Genomic DNA, 19,758 nt, shown 5'->3' with positions numbered 1-19,758 from the left:
TCTGCTTGAAGAGTCTTTCTCTCCCTATGCCCCTCCTTCCACTCACATAATAATAGGGGCGCCTGGGTGGCTCAGTCAGTTAAGCATCTATCTTCAGCTTGGGTCATGATCCCGGGGTCCTGGGATGGAGCCCTGGCATGGGCTCCCTGCTCAGTGGGGAGTCTGCTTGAGATTCTCCCTCACCCTCTGCCCCTCCCCCTGCTCGTGCTCTCTCTCTCAAATAAATAAATAAAATCTTAAAAAATAATAATAATAAAATAACAAGTCATAATATCAAGAGGTCACGTGACTTGACTTCTACATGCCAGCCTGTTCTAAGTGCTTTCATGTAGTAACATTTAATTCTTAACCCTATGAGGCAAGGGCTATACGATTCCTACTTCATAGTGGGGGAAACTGAGGCACAGAGAGGTTATGTGCCTTCCCCAGACCACACAGCTTAGAAGTGGCAGAGGGAGAATTTGAACCCAGATGGTCTGGCTACCAAGACCACACTTTCCAAAGATGACACACACATGAACTCTCAGAAAGTAGATGAATTGCCTCCTTTTCCAGATCTTAAAAGATCTGGTTCCATGTAGTTTCAAAATCCCAAATGCCACTTTGTTTAAAGCTTCACTTCATCCCCGGCTCAGGCCCGTGTCCCGCTGCAGTGAGAGTCTAGTGGGACATGGGGGGGCCTCAGGCCTGTTTCTCTTTGTGCCTTTCCTCCCCACCCAGAAATGTGGCCTGTGGCCCCCTCAGGGCCATGGGCAGAGAGGAGGAAGGCAAGGACAGGGCAGGAAGGTTTCTACTTGGCTATTGTACTTGTGAGGTGGAGACAAGGCCTTCTGTGTGGTTGAGGCACTGTTGCTGGATCTGTCTGGGTGGGGGGCACTTTGAGGACCCTCGTCACTACAGAGTATGTTCCCATGGCTCCATGAACTGGGCCCCACTAGAGGCTCGCCACCATCTCCCGGCTCCCTCCAGCCTCTTTCTGCCAAGGTCAACCCCTGGGAGCCCTGTCCCATGAGGGTCTTTGCCAGACAGCCTCCAGCCAGCTCCCTGTGGAGGTATCCACCAATGCCTCACGGAAACACGAGGACCCCTTTGTTGTCACAAAGAATGCTGGAGGCGTGGGTCATTTCCACTCCAGCCTCTATTCCCTCTGCCCCACAGGCCCTTTCCACGCCATCCCTCACTTGGAGACCTAGAGGTCTAAGTGCCCGCAAATTCCAGGGAACACATTTCTAGCTCTCTGGGAGAGGTTCCCTTGGAGCTGCCCTCACTTGGCCTGGAGAGGAGGAAAGACCCAGGCCTTCCCTCACCCCTGGGGGGACTCGCAGTTCATTCTCCACTCTCCCCGGAGAAAGCCTCACTCTGAGCCTCCTCCTCTTCTCCCTTCCCACAGCCTAGCAGGGGTCGAGTGGCCAGTGCTGGCAGAGCTAGTGACATGTAATCGCTGTTAGCAAGACCTTAGTTGGGCATGGAGGTTCTCAGTCACTGCTCTTCTGTTCTCAGCCTCTGGGACCTCTGTGGAAATTTTGGGGCATGGGAGAAGTCAAGTGTAATATCTGGTATGTATCTATATATATATCTGCTGATTCAGGAAGTGTCCCTGACTGAAATAGCCACACTCCTAAAAAGTAAAAGTTCTGGAATCATCTCTACAGCTCCGCCTCTGAAATTCCACCCTTCATCCTGCAGGCTTAAAACGTGTGTATATACACACACACATATACATAAAAATCTATGTAATACCTAAATGAGACTGTCCTCAGCCCCGAAAATTCATGATCTCATTGAATCTCAGGCACTCCTGTGAAATGATTACTATCAACGGCCCTCCTTGATGAGTGGGAAACTGAGGCCCGGAGCCTCAGAGTCAGGGTTATGATCCCAGGTCTAGTGGCCTCAAAGTCTACAAGTGAAACCACGATTCTACAGCAACCGGTGGAAGGGTTGCCAAGACATGAGGTCTTCCTAAGGTGCCTTGGGGACACTTGTTGAATTGCCAGGCACCTGCAATGGTGTCAGAGTCAGAACTCCATCCCCGAATACAGACTGGGTGACCTGAGATCTTCCACTTCAATCACTTATTCAACAAACACTCCTGAGCGCCTGCTGGGTGCCCAGCTTGTACGGGGTGGTGCTGGAGACAGAGCGGCCACCAAGACAGCCCCAGCCCTGCTCTCCTGGGGCTCACAGTCCAGAGAGAAGACAGACCCGTCCCCGAGTGGGTAGGGCAGGATGTGGAGGCCCAAAGAAGAGGGCTGAGGTCTGAAGCTGGGGAGGTGCTAGCCAGAAAAGGACCTTTCAAAGCTGTCAAAATCGAAATAAGAGCTCAGAAAAATGTGGTGTCGCTTATGCAAATTGTATCCCTGTGCCCTTTGTTTCATAATTGGGTAAGAATGCAAATTTTTTTCCATCAAGATAGAAAAGCAACGCCCTGAGCAGGTCCTTGGGTGGAACACTTTGTTCCCGTCACTTTGAGGCAAGAGCTCCCATCACTCCATCTCCTGATGTCCTTGCCCAGACACTGTAGTGTCTATCTCCAAGCACCCCTGAGGGTCAGGGAAGGCTTCAGAAGGGGGTTGCCTGGGCTGAAACTGGAATCACAGCTATATAAAGATTTATGGGAACAGCATTCTGGGTAGGGGGAACCGCACGTGCAAAGGCCTGGAGGCCAGGGCAACTGCACGGAGTTCAGTCTGCCTGATGCAGACAACGAGGGAAGAGTTGTGGGAGGGGCGTGGAGATGTAGTTGGGTGTCACACGAAGGGATCTGCACTGTGTCCTGAGAGCGCAGGGGAGCCACAGAAGGCTTATGAGCAGGGGAATAGAAGTCACACTAGGGGCACCTGGGTGGCTCAGTCGGTTAAGTGTCCGGCTCTTGATTTTGGCTCAGGTCATGATCTCAGGGTCATGAGATCAAACCCCGTGTGGGGCTCCATGCTCAGCGGGGAGGCCGCTTGAGATTCTCTTTCTCCCTCTGCCCCTCCCCCAACTCTCTCTCAAATAAATAAATAAATCTTTTTAAAAAGAAAAACCACACCAGCTGCCAACTCAGAGATTAAATCAGTGGAGGTACAAGGTGGGAAGTGAGCCCCCTGACCCACCCAGAAGGCCCTGTAAAGGCCTCCCAGCTCTCCACTTTTGACCTTGGGTCTGAGACTCAAGCTCACTGTGCCTCAGTTTCCCTGCCTATAAATCAGACTAGTGCTGACCTCAGAGTTGTGGAGGGGACCAGTGAGGTCGAGGTTGGGAGAATCTGGCACAGTCCCTGGCACATAGCCCGCACGCGGTGTCAGCTGAGCCCCTTGTCCGCCCCCTCCCCCCGCAGCTGCCCTTCTGCGACCCATTACATCCACTTCCAGAGCCCAGCACTGTCTGTATCTGGGGATGCTGCCCTGGGAGTCATTACTCCTCGCTACCTTTCCCATTCCAGAAGAGAGCTGATGCTTTCACATTTGTTCTGTCACTGGGTATTCCTGATCCTTAAAATGGAACCACTTATTGCATTGCCTTTTTTTTTTCTTTCAATCTTTAAAAGACAAATTTACAGCACCCTGAGGACTTGCAATTACAGAAGCAAGTATGGTACTAGCGATGATAATTACAATTATAATGTCAAGCATCGATTTCACAGTCACCTTGTTGGTACGTTGTTCTAAGCCGTTTACAAGCATTGGATTGGGGCTTCTCAACGTCGGCACTACTCACATTTGGGGTCCAGGGCTTCCTTGTTGCCAGGGCTGTCCTGAGCATGGCAGGAGGCTGAGCAGCCTCCTTGGCCTTGGCCTCTACCCACTGGGTGCCAGCAGCAAACCCCACGTCATGACAACCAGAAAGACTTCTAGACATTGCCAGTGTCCCCTGGGGGGAGCAAATCATCCCCAGGTGAAAATCACTGGAGGCATTAGCATTTCCATTTTATAGATAAGGAAACTGGCGCTTGGAGAGGATAAGTAGTTTTTCCAAAGTCACCGGAGCTAGTAAGTTTCGGGACTTGCATGCTGGCAGTCCAATTCTGGATCTTACATTCTGGTGTGTGTGCATTTCTGTGTGTGCGCACCCGTGTATGTGTGTGTGAAAGACTATTGAGAACACTTATGCTCTCTTCTTTCCTTTATTCAAATTTTCCTTAATTTTTGAATTATTTGTTCATTCCCATGGTTCAAATCTCAAAGATACAGAAAAGACCTTGAGTGAAGTCTCTGTCCTATCAACCCACCCAGCTCCCCTGACCCTTCCCTCCCCACCATCACACACAGAGAGCCACTGTTTTTGCGTACCCTTCCAGGGTTTCTTTTTTTTTTTTTTTAAGATTTTATTTATTTATTTGACAGAGAGAGACGGCCAGAGAGAGAGGGAACACAAGCAGGGGGAGCGGGAGAGGAAGAACCAGGCTCCCAGCGGAGAAGCCTGATGCGGGGCTCGAGCCCAGAACGCCGGGATCACGCCCTGAGCCAAAGGCAGACGCTTAACGACTGCACCACCGAGGCACCCCCCTTCCAGGGTTTCTTTGTGTGTTTATAAGAAATGCAAATACATATTTACTTTTCTCCCGTTTTTACACCAAAGGTAGCATACCATAGAAGTACTCAGCAGCGTGCATTCATATCTTAACTACATACTCTGGGAGATCTCTCCCTCTCAGTTCATACCATTCCGGAGTTCTTCCTCACCCTTTTGTACAGGTGTATTGTTCCACCGTGTGAATGGACCATAATTTATTAAATTGGTTCCCTATGGACGGGCACTTGGATAGTTCCAGTCTTTAGGTATTATAACAAAGGTGTGGCAAATGACCCTGCCCATTAGTCATTTTGTACTGATAAAGTATATCTGTGGAACACATTCCCTGATGATTAATTTCAGGGTCAAAGGATATGGAGGGCCCCCTGGGTGGCTCAGTTGGTTAAGCGAATCCCTTTGGCTCAGGTCACAATCTCAGGGTCCTGGGACTGAGTTCCACATGGCGGGGGGGTTCCCCAGGGGGGGGGGGGGGGGTGTCTACTCAGCAGGGAGTCTACTTCTCTCTCTGCCTGCTGCTCCCCCTGCTTGTGCTGTCTCTCTCTGTCAAATAAATAGATACAGTCTTTAAAATAATAATAATAATTTTTGTTTCTCTTACCATGAGCACACCTGAACATTTTCCCAATGTCAAGAGACCTTTGGATTTTCTTTTCTATGAATTGCCTACCCATATCCTTTGTATATGTTTCTGTAAGGTTGCTGATATTTTTCTTGTTGATATCTCAGAGCTTTTTACATATTAGACAAATGAGCTCTTGGTCTGTGAGATCTGTTGCAAATCATTTTTCCTGATATGTCATTGTTCTTTTGACTTGGTGGTTGGTATTTGTTTTGTTTTGTTTTCCCACTTGGCCGAAGTTCTTTACATTCCCACCTCAAATGTTTCAGTCTTTTATGGCTGGACCTTGTGTCTTTACTGCAACAGCCATCAATCCAATGAGAGGCAGGAGAGTTGGGTGGGTAAGGGCATCGGGTCTGGAGCCAGACCCTGAGGATTCCACTCCAAGCACTAAGCCACATGGAAATTTAATCAAAGGAAGTGAGAGCAACCGGGGATGGTGGGGCACACTCATTGGTCTACTTCACTGACAGAATTTTGCCTGCCTGGGTGTGGATCACAGCCTTGCTGTTTATCACCTATGACATCCTGGCCAATGTCCTCAATTCCCTGAGCTTCCATTTCCTCAATCCTCCTGGGGATATAATAGTTGTGTTACTCAGGGTTGAGACAGGAAAATGGTCCACTCAAAAGGAGTAATGAGGGGGGGTTGATAAAGGGGCTATTTAAGGAGGTGTAGGCTGGGTGTAGGTAAACCCACCTACGATCGTGGGGCACCCAGAGGCTAGCCACAGCAGAAAGCTGTTACCTCCTCTGTGCTAGAAGCCGTAAGAGGAAAAGCAGATCCCCAGAACACCAAGACAGTGGCATATGGAGAGGGACACCAATAACAGCTTTAATAGAGGGGCTCAGCCCCATGTTGATGGAGCAGGGAGGGAGCTGTGGGACCAACTACCTCAAGGTCACTCCCATTGGCAGAAGCCAACCCCAAGCAAAAGACAAGGGGACCTGACAATGCAGCTCGAAGAAGTCAGCCTTTCAGGAAGAGAGCAAGGCAGAGGAGGTCAGAGAATGGATCTGCAGGAAACCTGAGTAATGTGTGCTTGGTGGGGTCGATGTAAGGAGTAAGTAAGATAATATATGTTCAGTCCTTAGAACAGTGTCTGGCTTGTAGGACGTGCTCAGTGAATGTTCCCTTTTATTTCTTTTTTATGAGATTTATTTATTTTAGAGAGTTAGCAAGCAGGGGGAGGGGCAGAGGAAGAGGGAGAGAGAGTATCCTCAAGCAGACTCCCCACTGAGAATGGAGCTCGAGCCCAGGACCCCAAGATCACGACCTGAGCAGAAATCGAGAGTCGGACAGCTAACCGAACGAGCTACCCAGGCACCCCCCCCCACCCACACACACACTATTTCTATCATTAACACCATTATCAACTCTCGACGTGCCACACTCCTTGCCAGCTCAGGAAGGGGCTGGGGCAGCAGCTCACCCTTGGTCCCATTTGCTCCCTCTGCCCCTCCTTTCCTTCCCACCTCCTCCAAGGCATCCTGATCTCATCCTGCACCTGCTCTGCCTCCTTGGAGCTGCCCGCCCCCCAACCTCCAGACCCCTTGACCGAAGGAGCCGGTGCCTGCCTGCCTGTCCCCGGAAGCCCGAATGGTGTTCTCTCCACTTCCTGGTTCCGAGGACACAAGGCCCAGCCAGAAAGCCTGATCTTCTCCCCTGAGGGCCTCCCACGGCCCAACCACGCCAGCCAGGAGACACTGGACACCCAAAGCAGTCTGATCATTGGAAGCGGGACGGCTCAAGACACGGTGCTGGAAACCAGCAGAAGACGCAGGAGTGCAACAGAGCAGATACCTGGCCAAGGTGAGTGGGGCCGAGAGGGACCGAGTTCTCAGGCAGAGAGAAGAGCATGGGCAAGTCTGGAGGGGTAAGAGAGATCCAGAGAGCAGGAGAAATTGCATGCAGAGCCAGGTAGGGGGTGCAGGCCATGAGAGGCTGTTGGCTTTTCAGTGTAGCCTGGGGAGACAGGTAGAGCTAGTGGTCTGCAGGGCAGACCATGCAGGGCCTGAGATTTCCACTCAACAAAACACTTACTAACGCTAATTCTTATGTATGCATCAAATCCTTTTTTACTGCCTTCTCTGTCCTGGGTGATGCTGGGCTCGTGGGCAGGGACATGCGAGAACCCAGCCTGGGAGACGGGTAGAGCTCCCCAGAGGAGGGGCCATCCGAGCTGAGACCTGAAGGAGGAACAGGAGTTTGTCCCGTGAAGAGTGGGAGAAAGCACTCCTGCAGAGAGGTCAGCTGGAGTAAACACCGAAAAGCAGGAAGGACTGGCTCCAACTTACTGAGCCCTCGCTACATACCAAACACGGGGCATTTCACAACCCTTTCATGAGTTCTTGGTTTGAGCTGAAGTTCTTTTCACTTTATCATATGGCACTGAAATTGGAAATCAGCTTAGTGTGGAGGCTCCCGGTACTCACCACGACATCAGACTTCCAGTTTCAAATATTTGCCGGGCCTCTCTCTGACCATGAAGCCTGGGCCTAACAGCCCCTGGACCTCAAGTCTCTAACCTGGGAAGAGAACTATTATAGATGCCCCATCTCTGTAAAGAGGGTTCCCAACAGCCAGTGGAATAGGTCCCAAGGTTTGGAGGTCCCCCCTTGACTCCTCTCTTTCTCTCCAATCCATCAGCAAATCCTGTGGACTCTGCTTTTGAACTAATCCAGAATCCAGCCACTCCTCCCAGCTCCTTGGCCTCAGCCCGGGCCAGTGGAGGGCTGGGCAGCTCGGATATTTATATACCAGCCCATGCCAGTCATCACATAGTGCCCTGGCTATGCCCATCTCCCAGTTCTCTGGCCTGCTTCCTCCTTGGCCAGAACAGGCTCTGACGGCCAGAGAATGCTCAGGCAACAGGTGTAATGTGGCAGTTGGAAGTGGTGAGGGTGAGGGGCTGGGGTGGGGACGCCAACGGCTCTGCTATAGCCCGGTGTCTAGAGCAGCACTGGGCACCAGAACTCCAATCAGGAACTCCAAACACATTTGTTGATGAATGAATGAATGAATGAGTGAGTGAGTGAATGTCCCTGTGTTGGACAAAGGAAGTGCTCAGCCTCTTTGAGTGGTCTCCATCCGTGCAACCCTGCTCTCTGTTTGCACAGCCAGCTCCAACGCGGTGATGCTGCTGACATTCCCTTATGCCTCCGAGGGTGTTATCCAGAGTGACCTCAACTATTCGGTGATCCTGGAGTGTCTGGCTTCTTCTATAACCCCCAAACCCGTGCTGCACTGGACCCTCAATGGGGAGCCCTACAGGACGGGGTCTCTGCTGATCATCCGGAAGTTGTCCTGGGAGCAGCTGGGCACCTACGTGTGCACGGCCAAGAACAGCCAGGGACAGTATTCCTCCTATCCTGTGACCCTGTCGCTTCCACGTGAGTCCTCCACCCCCACCCCACACTTCTGTACCCTTGGTTGCATTGAGTCATCTCCAGAACAGTCCATTCTGAGCCCCTTTCTAGTCAAGATGTCATCCCATCCTTCCATCTGCCTGGCAGAGTGGGGATTCTTAGCCCATTTTACAGAGGCTGCAGCTTACAGAGTTGAACTCTACCAAAAGCTCGACTCAGGATCTGGAGGCAGCTGTCTATGTCCTGGCTCCAACTATTTGCTGGCTGTGTGAACTTGACCTCTCTGGGTCTCAGCATATACCTTAAAAAAAAAAAAATGCATGTGATGATGACTGGTTCTGAGCACAAGCTTTGGAATTTGAATCCTGGCTCCACCACTTCCTCGCTGTGTGACTTTAAACCACTGCCTTGACTTCTCTGGGCCTCAGTGTCCTCATCTGTAAACTGGGAAAATAACAGCACCTACCCCAAAGTGTAGTTGTGAGCATTCAATGAGATAAGGAGGCGAACAACTTCAAATAATAGTGCCCAGTGCTACTGAACACTAGTGAGTGCTGAGAAAGCACGAGCTAGTATCGTGGCTGCAATTACCATTATCCATATTATTATTAATTTTGTGACTATTACTGTACGTGGTGGCCTGTGTGGAGCCCCAGGTGGCAGTAGCAGGAACAGCCAGTTGAGATCAGGAAAGTGGTCTAGGAGCTGGTTAAGCCTGGATTCAATTCCTGCCCTTGTGCCTTCCCAGCCAGGTGACTTAGGGTAAGTGACATCCCTTCTCTGAACCTCTGTTTCTTCCTGTGTATAATGGGGGTGACTGTGTATACCTCTGCAAGGCTGTCATAAGGAGCAGAAATAATACATGAATGAGGCCAGAAGGACACCTGTTAGGAAGCAGGTGCTTTAAGGGCACCTGGCTGGCTCTGTCGGTGGAGCAAGTGACTCTTGATCTTGGGGTCATGAACTCAAGCCCCCACGTTGGGCATGGAGCCTACTTAAAAAAAGTAGAAGAAGAAAGAAAGCAGGCCCTTTAAATAGCAGCTACCCTCATGAATATGATTTTGTGTGTACTTATGCATGCAGGACAAGAGGCCTGGAGTGAGCTGGAATGGTACAGAGGCCAGTAGAGAAGAAGGGGAGGGATTTAGGCATCAGGGAGCACATGAGCAAAGTCTAGAGCATGGAAAGGGCAGGGGTGATGGAAAGCCTGGCATGGCTGGGTCCTAGAAAGCTGCCATTTCCTCCCAGACAGGGTCCAGCAGGAGCTTCAGGATTTGGTCTGGGGGTGATTCATTGGGAGAAAAAAGTTTAAATCCTGTAGCAGCTGATGACTCTGATATGTTCATTGATAATGACTTTCAGGACCCCCTTGATTCATTCATCAACTATTCTGGAAATGTTTATTGGCTGCCTACTACATCAGCAGCCCATGCTGGGTGGTGCTGGAGACATTCTGGAGACAGCCCTGGCCCTGTCCTCAAACAGCAATGTTTGAGTGGGGGACAGGCCAGTGGGGGACAGAACCATCCACAAATCGTAATGACCAGAGTGGGCAAGACTGGGGTCGGGGAGCCAAGGGATGTGGGGCCCAAGGAGCCACCTGACTCAGCAAGCAGGTCAGGGAGGGCTTCCTGGAGGAGGGGACATCTGAGCTGATACTAGGATACATAGGAATTATCCAGGCCAATGGGAGGAAAATGGCATAAATGGCATTCTAGGCCAGGAAGTAGGAAAGAGAGATGAGCTTAGGAAATTGAATAGAGTCCAATGGAAATAAGTTATAAAGGTAGGGAGAGAGAGACAGCTGAGGCTGGCCAAGTGGCAGGGCCTCAAAGGCCAAAATAAGGGATGCTTCCTCCCCAGGTCCTGGGAAGCCACAACAAGGTTCTGAGCAGGGGAGGAACAGGGTCAAGTTTGAGCTTTCCACAGACCCCTCTGGCTTCTAGTGGTGGGGAGGTGGGAGGGGGAGAGCCTGGGTCAGGAGAGCCAGGAGGAGCATGGGGTGGAGACCAGAGGATGGGGAGGAGGGTGTCAACTGAAGACGCATTCAGGAGGTGAAATGGTGGGAGGTGGGGGTGTGGAGGGAGGATGGCTCCTCCAGTCTCTCCCCTTTTTGGTCCCCAGAAGACAACGTGGATCCCACAGATGCTGAGCCCATCGAGCCAGACCCCGTTCTGTCCGTGTCAGGAGGAGCTGCCATCGGCCTCCTCCTGGCTGGAAATATAGGGGCCGTAATGCTGATCGGAGGCATAGGCTTCACCATAGTCCACAGCATAAGGTATGTGCTGTCCTTCACCCCAGCAATGGCCTCACGTCCACTCGGCGCCCACAAGACACAGCTCACTCTGCAGCAAGACAGAAGCCCAACCCATAGCCTCATCCAAGAAGCTTTAGACTCAGGGAGGAGGATACTGACCTCTGATGCATCCACCCAAAGTGACAGGGAACAAAGAGACAGAAAAGGATTCTGGAGCTCATCCGCCTAGGTTCAAATCCCAGCTCTACTCCTTACCTGCAGTGAGGCCATGGGCAAGTCAGTCCCACTGTCTGTGCCTCAGTTTGCCCATCTGCAAAATGCCATGCTCGGGGCTGCTGTGAGGGTGAAACAAGCTAGTATTTCTAAAGCAGCTACACCTGTGCCTGGGTTGTGGTCAGCGTCACAGTCGTTCCTTCTACACGTATCAGTCCAGTGCACGCTCTGCCAGCCCTGGGGAAACCACAGGAAGAGCAGCGGGAAGTCCTGGACCTCACGAACTTGCATCCTAGTCAGAGACACCAGCAATTCACGTGGTGACCAAGTAAAATATAGATAGCGTGTTGGGTAATGATGAGTGCTAAGCAGCGGAGTAAGGCTAGGGAGTAAGGCCAGGGTTGGGGTGGGGCACCGTTTAACTAAGTCAGTGAAGGCCTCCCCAAGAAAGTGACATCTGAGCAAAGACACTGAGCAAAGGAAGGATAGATGTCGGTGGATGTCTGGCAGAAGGACATACCCACCAGGGAAAACAGCCAGTGCAAAGGCCCTGAGGTAGGACTTGCCTGGCGTGTTCAAGCAATAGCAAGGAGACCAGAGTGGCTGGAGTGATGTGAGGAATGGGAAGAGAAATAGGGCATGAGATCAGAGAGGGAATGGGGGTTGGGGTGGACAGACAGCATAAGTTCTTGGCCATATAAGGACTTGGCTTTTGTTCTGAGTGACATGAGAATCATGGAGGGTTTAGAGCAGAGGAGGGCTGGGATCTGACTTACATCTGACTTGCATTTCAATCCTAGATGTATTATGTATTACTGCAATACTCTAATATCTTACCATGTATTGAGCGCCTATTATGTGCTTGCCAAACATTATTCTATTTAATTTCCACAAGAGCTCTGCAGGTGGGGGGGTGATGGATAAGAAAGAAGATCTTGTTTTTGTCAAAGAGGAAAGTAAGGCTCAGAGAGAAGTGACTGGCCCACACCCCACAGCTAGAGAGGGATTCAAACCCTGAACCCTGCCTCACTCCTAGTTCTCGCCCCTGCCCTCCACTGCCTCTTTTCCTGCCATAACAACACAAGCCTTCATAGCTTACGTACTACAAGCTGACATGGTTTGGAAAGGCCTTGTGGATCAAGTGGGAAAGGCTGGGGCCAGGTCTCCAGTCCCTCGGTCCCGACTGGAACCTTCCAGAAGTGAGGCAGGGCCAGGCCGCTGCCTGAAGCCCCTGCATCGTCCTCATCACTGCAGCAGCTGCAGCTTCCCAGGCCCTCAGTATGTGCCAAGAGCCTTCAAGTCACAGCTACTCTGAGGGATGGGTACATTCTTGTCCTCATTTTCCAAGTGAGTGAACCAGAGAAACTCACCTTGTCCAGGGACACGCAGCTGACAAATGGCTGACCCTGAACCAATTCCAGATTCAAATCCACAACCACGTTCTTAGAGGAGAAGGATGCGACATCCAGTCCCTGCCTCCACGAGCAGGCAGGAGGACTCACTTCCTCTCCTCCCACCATTTCGGCCAAGACAGACAATGATGGGCAGATGCTGACGTCAGCCAGGAGGTACCAGCCTCTTCCAGTCATGGCAGCCTTGGAGATGAGGTCACAAGGACAGGCGTGGCTGTCTTGCCCCTACCAGTGGGGAGGAGCAGTCCTCAGGGAAGAGGCTTGTGGGCTGAGGGGAAACCCCATCCACGTCCACCACACCCACCGAGGGCCAAGAGAGATCCCTGGTGTTTGCTGTAAAGGCCATGGGCCCTGAAGCCAGGCTAGCCCTCTACCCTATCTGTAAAACACCGATATGGTAATTCCTACCTCAAAGGGAAGGTGCGTGGATTACATGACTCGGTGGGAGTAAAGTACTGAGAACAGTGCCTGGCAATGTAAACCTTCAGTAACTGTCAGCCACATTTATGATGGTGGTGATGATGGTGGTGGTGATGGTGGTGATGACGGTGATGATGATGATGGTGATGATGATGATGATGGTGATGGTGATGAGGATTAGTGATGATGATGATGGTGATGATGATGGTGGTGATGATGATGATGGTGATGATGATGATGGTGGTGATGATGATGATGGTGATGATGATGATGATATGGTGATGATGATGATGATGATGGTGATGAGGATGGTGATGATGATGATGGTGATGAGGATGGTGATGATGATGATGGTGATGATGGTGGTGATGATGATGATGGTGATGATGATGGTGGTGGTGATGATGATGGTGATGATGGTGATGATGATGGTGATGATGATGATGGTGGTGGTGATGATGATGATGATGATGGTGGTGATGATGATGGTAATGGTGATGAGGATGGTGATGATGATGGTGGTGTTGATGGTGATGATGGTAATGGTGATGATGATGATGGTGATGAGGATGGTGATGATGATGGTGGTGATGACGGTGGTGATGACGGTGATGATGATGATGATGGTGGTGGTGATGATGGTGATGATGGTGGTGATGACGGTGATGATGATGATGATGATGATGATGATGATGATGATGGTTGCGATGGTGATGAGGATGGTGATGATGATGGTGGTGTTGATGGTGATGATGATGGTAATGGTGATGATGATGATGGTGATGAGGATGGTGATGATCATGGTGGTGATGATGGTGATGATGGTGATGATGATGGTGATGGTGATGAGGATGGTGATGAGGGTGGTGATGGTGATGAGGATGGTGATGATGATATGATGAGGATGGTGATGAGGATGGTGATGGTGGTGGTGATGACGATTTCTTTCTCTCTCTCTCTTTCTCTCTCATTATAGGACTAACAGGCAAAGAATACGGATGTGCTGCTGAAGTGGGCACTTGTCTGTCAGCCTCAGAGGTAATGCCAGGAAGGGTAGCAAGAGAATCCTGGGGCTAGGACAGGATACAGTTCCTGGGGGCTCCAGATGAGACCTCCTCCCTCCTGATCATTTGTCTCTGGGATGTTCTCATCTTGCTGAGAGTCCCAGAGACTGCCTTTCTGTCCCTCTCCCCAGCTGCCAGTGTCCCTTCTGCCCAGCTGACCAAATCCCTGGAAGCCATCTCCACAAGCCGTCCATATTTCATAAAATTCGTGGGCTGAAAGCAAAGGATACTCAAGAGGTTCAATAAAAACAAAAGGAGGAATTTTTTTTTTAAGATTTTATTTATTTATTTATTTGACAGAGAGAGAGCCAGCGAGAGCGGGAAAACAAGTAGGGGGAGTGGGAGAGGAAGAAGCAGGCTCCTAGCAGAGGAGCCTGATGCAGGGCTCGATCCCAGAATGCTGGAATCATGCCCTGAGCCGAAGGCAGATGCTTAATGACTGAGCCACCCAGGCACCCCAAAAGGAAGAATTTAATACAAGGATCCAGGAAGACTTCCAAAACTCCAAGGGTATATCAGCACTTGCTGTGTGACAAACCACCCACCCTCAAATTTAATGGCTTGAAAAGACAGCCATGGATTTCGATTACAATTCTGCGGGGTTATCAGTTTGGGCTGCGCTCGGCTGGGCCATACTTCCGGTCTCTGCTGGGTCTACTCATGCACTTGTGATGAGTTGGCAGTTACCCAGGGGCTGCCTGGACTGGGACAGTTATCTGGAACAACTAACCTGTCCTGCACATCATCTAGCTGTAGCAGGCCGACCCAAGCTTGTTCACATGACAGAGGCAGGATTCCAGGAGTGAGAGCAGAGGGCCAATGCCTCTTAGGACCAAGGTTAAGAATGGCACATCATCATTTCTGGGGTGCCTGGGTGGATCAGTTGTTTGAGCGTCTGCCTTCGGCTCAGGTCATGATCCTGACCTGGGGGGGGGGTCCCTGCTCAGTGGGGAGTCTGCTTCTTCCTCTCTCCCTGCCTCTCCCCCCACTCATGCTCTGTCTCTCAAATAAAATCTTAAAAAAAAAAAAAAAAGAATGGCACATCATCATTTCTGCCACATTCTTCTGGCCAAAGCCAGCCACATGGCCAGCCCAGATTTGAGGGGTAGGAAATGGACACCACCTCTTGAGAAGGAAGGAATCTATGGCCATAGTTTTCAAGCTCCCACTGAAGGCAGTGTGTGATCAGAAAACAGGAATGCTGCTGGAACCAGGGTAGTAGCTCGCTGCCCCTCTCAGCCCCCAGCCCTCGCCCCGTGTCATCCTCTTCTCCAGGTACATGGGATTCACAGTTCTCTTTCTGTCTCTCTCTGCAGGTGGGTGCTCAGTTTTTCTCCACCTGGGGAAAGACACAATCCCATAACTTCTAAGTCCACAGAATCCCTTCGCCTTGTCCCCAAAACCCCTGGAGAAGGCATCTGATTGGCTCACTCAGGTCAGGTGTTAACCGTGGTCCCGTTCCTGTGGCTGGAGTGGGGGCCAGGAGGATTGTACAAGCAGAATTCAAGGGGCTCAGCCCTGCCTATGGGGGCTTGTTGCTCAGAAAACGGGGCAAAATGTTTGTAGCAGCATTGTCCACAATAGCTAAGCTGTGGAAGGAGCCGAGATGCCCTTCAACAGATGAATGGATAAAGAAGTTGTGGTCCATATATACAATGGAATATTACTCAGCTATCAGAAAGAACGATTAACCAACATTTGCAGCAACATGGACGGGACTGGAGGAGGTTATGCTAAGTGAAATAAGTCAAGCAGAGAAAGACAATTATCATATGGCTTCACTCATTTATGGAACATGAGGAATAGCAGGGAGATCAGTAGGAGAAGGAAGGGAAGAATGAAGAGGGGGTAAACAGAAGGGGGAATGAACCACGAGAGACTATGGACTCTGGGAAACAAACTGAGGGCTTCAGAGGGGAGGGGTGTGGGGGGTTGGGATAGGCCGGTGATGGGTATTAAGGAGGGTACATATTGCATGGAGCACTGGGTATTATACCCAAACAATGAATCATGGAACATTACATCAAAAACAAATGATGTACTGTATGGTGACTAACATAACATAATAAAAAGTTTTTTAAAAAGAAAAAGAAAAAAAAAGAAAACAGGGCAAGTTTTGCCTTGTAAGCTGGGCAGACACCCCAAAATGTCTCCTACACATGCAACTTATTTTTGCTCCTTTTCAAAAAAGGAAAAAAGAAACCTGGATGCAGAGAAGTGGGGGAGGTGGGCATAACCCCCAGAAATCCATGGCTCATTTGTTGTTTTTTTTTTTTAATGATTTTATATTATATTATGTTAGTCACCATACAGTACATCCCCGGATTCCGATGTAAAGTTCTATGCTCCATTAGTTGCGTATAACACCCAGTGTACCATGCAATACGTGCCCTCCTTACTACCCATCACCGGTCTATCCCATTCCCCCACCCCCTCCCCTCTGAAGTCTTCAGTTTGTTTCTCATAGTCCATAGTCTCTCATGTTTCATTCCCCCTTCTGATTACCCCCCTTTTCTTTATCCCTTTCTTCCCCTACCGATCATCCTAGTTCTTATGTTCCATAGATGAGAGAAATCATATGATAATTGTCTTTCTCTGCTTGACTTATTTCACTTAGCATTATCTCCTCCAGTGCCGTCCATGTTGCAGCAAATGTTGAGAATTCGTTCTTTCTGATAGCTGAGTAATATTCCATTGTATATATGGACCACAGCTTCTTAATCCAGTCATCTGTTGAAGGGCATCTCGGCTCCTTCCATGATTTGGCTATTGTGGACAATGCAGCTATGAACATTGGGGTGCATATGGCCCTTCTCTTTACTACGTCTGTATCTTTGGGGTAAACACCCAGTAGTGCAATGGCTGGGTCATAGGGTAGTTCAATTTTTAACTTTTTAAGGGACCTCCACACTGTTTTCCAGAGTGGCTGTACCAACTTGCATTCCCACCAACAATGTAGGAGGGATCCCCTTTCTCCACATCCTCTCCAACAATTGTTGTTTCTTGCCTTGTCTATCTTTGCCATTCTAACTGGCGTAAGGTGGTATCTCAGTGTGGTTTTGATTTGAATTTCCCTGATGGCTAATGATTTTGAACATTTTTTCATGTGTCTGTTAGCCATTTGTATGTCTTCACTGGAAAAGTGTCTTTTCATATCTTCTGCCCATTTTATGATTTGTTTATTTGTTTCTCGTGTATTGAGTTTGAGAAGTTCTTTGTAGATCTTGGATACCAGTCCTTTATCTGTGGTGTCCTTTGCAAATATATTCTCCCATTCCGTGGGCTGTCTCTTAGTTTTTTTGACTGTTTCCTTGGCTGTGCAGAAGCTCTTTATCCTGATAAAGTCCCATAAGTTCATTTTATCTTTTATTTCTCTTGCCTTTGGAGATGTGTCGTGAAAAAGGTTGCTCTGGCCGATGTCATAGAAGTTGTTGCCTATGTTCTCCTCTAGAATTTTGATGGATTCCTGTCTCACATTGAGGTCTTTCATCCATTTGGAGTTTATTTTTGTGTATGGTGTGAGAGAGTGGTCAAGTTTCATTCTTTTGCATGTAGCTGTCCAATTTTCCCAGCACCATTTATTGAAGAGACTGTCTTTTTTCCACCGGAAGTTTTTTCCTGCTTTATCAAAGATTAGTTGCCCAAAGAGTCCATGGCCCATTTGTAAGTGAGATCCACCACTTGATTTTGAGCTGCTGGAGAATCCTGGTAGATGGCGGGCTGAGGGGAAAGGAGTACGGATGCAGCTCCGGCGTGGATGGATCTGATATCTAAGGAGCATCGGTGCCTTTGTGCCCAACACAAAGCCACCTCTCACGTCACTATGATTAGTAGTAATAGGAGCAGACCTGAGTTCAAACATCGTCTGCCAGCCCCTACACCGTGTACCTTAAGTACTCATGGGTACATGGGTCATATCGTCTTCACTGAACCCACCGAGGAAAGGTGACTCCACCTCCGTTTTACTGACAAAGCAGGGGAGGCTCAGAGAGAGGGTAAGTGACTTGTCCAGGGTCACATGGGTAGCACAAGGTGGAGCTGTTCTCCAAGCCAGCTTGCCTGGCTCTGAAATCTCTGTTTCCAATCACCCCAGTTTCCTATTGCTCCCTCCTCGGGGCCAGAACCCCCTTCCCCTTCTTTCACGAGCCCCATCTCCTGTGTTGGGTAGTGGTCATTGTGCTTGTGTACATAGGATAAAAGTGAGGCTCAGAGAGGGCAAGTGACTCGCCCAAGGTAACACAGCCATGCATGATGTCAACTCGTCTACCCAATTCCAAAATCCGAGTCTTAGACCAGTGCTGTCCGATAGAACTCCCTGTGGCGATGGAAATATTCTGTATCTGCACCCCCCAATACATGTGGCTATTGAGCCCTTGAAATGTGGATAGTATAACTAAGGAACTCAATTTTTGGTTTTTTTTTTTAAGATTTATTTATTTATATATTTGACAGAGAGAGAGAGACAGCCAACGAGAGAGGGAACACAAGCAGGGGGAATGGGAGAGGAAGAAGCAGGCTCCCAGTGGAGCACCCCTCAATTTTTGTTTTTAATTCAATTTAACGTTAATTTATATTGCCACCTGTGGCTAGTGGCTATGGTAGTGGACAGTGCAACTCTAACTCCTCATTGTTAAAAATAAATAAATCTCAGGGCACCTGGGTGGCACAGCGGTTAAGCATCTGCCTTCGACTCAGGGCGTGATCCCAGCGTTATGGGATCGAGCCCCACATCAGGCTCCTCTACTATGAGCCTGCTTCTTCCTCTCCCTCTCCCCCTGCTTGTGTTCCCTCTCTCACTGGCTGTCTCTATCTCTGTCAAATAAATAAATAAATAAAATCTTTAAAAAATAATAAAAATAAATAAATAAATAAATAAATAAATAAATAAATAAATAAATAAATAAATCTCCTCATCACCCATATGTGTAGATCAGTGACTCTGGGGTCCTTGCCCTGGTCTGTCCAAGGTCTCAGATTTGCTTGGAAACCCCTAATATCTAACCAGTTCCTTTGTCACCTGAGGCATCGCGCTGTACTCCTTCTCTCCTCTGTTTTCCCTCCATTGTTACAGAAGAAGTTAGTCATTTCCTGCATGGGTGGTGACAGGATGGGACCTAGTTCTTGCAGCTCCAAATCTGGCCGGGTCATGACACAGCAGCCACCGCCCAAACCAGCCAGCGTCCAGCCGTCCTCTGGCCAAGCCTGTAGCAAGTCTGGCTCCCTTGCCCTTTGGAACAGCTGAGAATTTTTTGAAAGTCCCTCCCCTTGCCTAAAAATAAACTGGGGAGGGGCACCAGGGTGGCTCAGTTGATAAACGTCTGCCTTCGGCTCGGGGAGTGATCCCAGCATCCTGGAATTGAGCCCCGCATCTGGCTCCTCCGCTGGGAGCCTGCTTCTTCCTCTCCCACTCCCCCTGCTGTGTTCCCTCTCTCGCTGGCTGTCTTTCTCTCTGTCGAATAAATAAAATAAAAATCTTTTTAAAAAATAATAAACTGGGCAAATTTCCTCAAAGAGACCTCCTCACGACCCCTGTTATAAATTCAGTGCCACAGGAACGGTGTCCTAGCCCTGTTCTGTTTAATAGCATTTAACCACATCGTGTCATTAAATATTTATTGGTGTGAATATTTAATATTTAACTCATCCATTGGTCAGCCCCACCATAGCAAGATCTCCATCACACGGTATGTGCTCAACGAACCTTGCTACAGCATGCTCACCATGGAAATTGGAAAATAGTACAAATCAGAGGTTTTTTGGGGGGGTTGGTTGATTTTTTTTTTGGAGAGCCAATTTACCAACACCCCACTGAAAAATGGGTGCCCAGAGGCTCCGTGAAGCCATCCAACTAGCCCTGTCTTAAATACCTCTGGATTCTTTGTACAT

General features: G+C 49.4%; 1 protein-coding gene across 4 annotated transcripts; it reads left to right on the top strand.

The window, feature by feature from the left end:
- The first annotated feature begins 347 nt into the window (after window positions 1-347).
- IGSF23 (immunoglobulin superfamily member 23) lies at window positions 348-19,287 on the top strand. Of its 4 annotated transcripts, none has more exons than XM_034637769.1 (6): window positions 348-1,556; window positions 6,624-6,950; window positions 8,258-8,530; window positions 10,631-10,784; window positions 13,785-13,846; window positions 18,944-19,287. In XM_034637769.1, the coding sequence occupies exons 1-5, from the start codon at window positions 1,466-1,468 to the stop codon at window positions 13,816-13,818; spliced, it is 879 nt and encodes a 292-aa protein (XP_034493660.1). In that variant the 5' UTR covers window positions 348-1,465; the 3' UTR covers window positions 13,819-13,846; window positions 18,944-19,287. The 4 variants fall into 4 exon arrangements, with proteins under 4 accessions (XP_034493660.1, XP_019660431.1, XP_034493661.1 ...); XM_019804872.2 differs by lacking the exon at window positions 18,944-19,287 and adding an exon at window positions 15,189-15,521; XM_034637770.1 differs by lacking the exon at window positions 18,944-19,287 and adding an exon at window positions 14,173-14,191.
- The last annotated feature ends 471 nt before the right edge of the window (window positions 19,288-19,758 follow it).

This window comes from Ailuropoda melanoleuca, chromosome 12 (assembly GCF_002007445.2).
Source record: "Ailuropoda melanoleuca isolate Jingjing chromosome 12, ASM200744v2, whole genome shotgun sequence".
Lineage (NCBI taxonomy): Eukaryota > Metazoa > Chordata > Mammalia > Carnivora > Ursidae > Ailuropoda > Ailuropoda melanoleuca.
The sequence above is the reverse complement of the archived record's forward strand: the minus strand, read 5'-3'. Positions and strand labels throughout refer to the sequence as shown.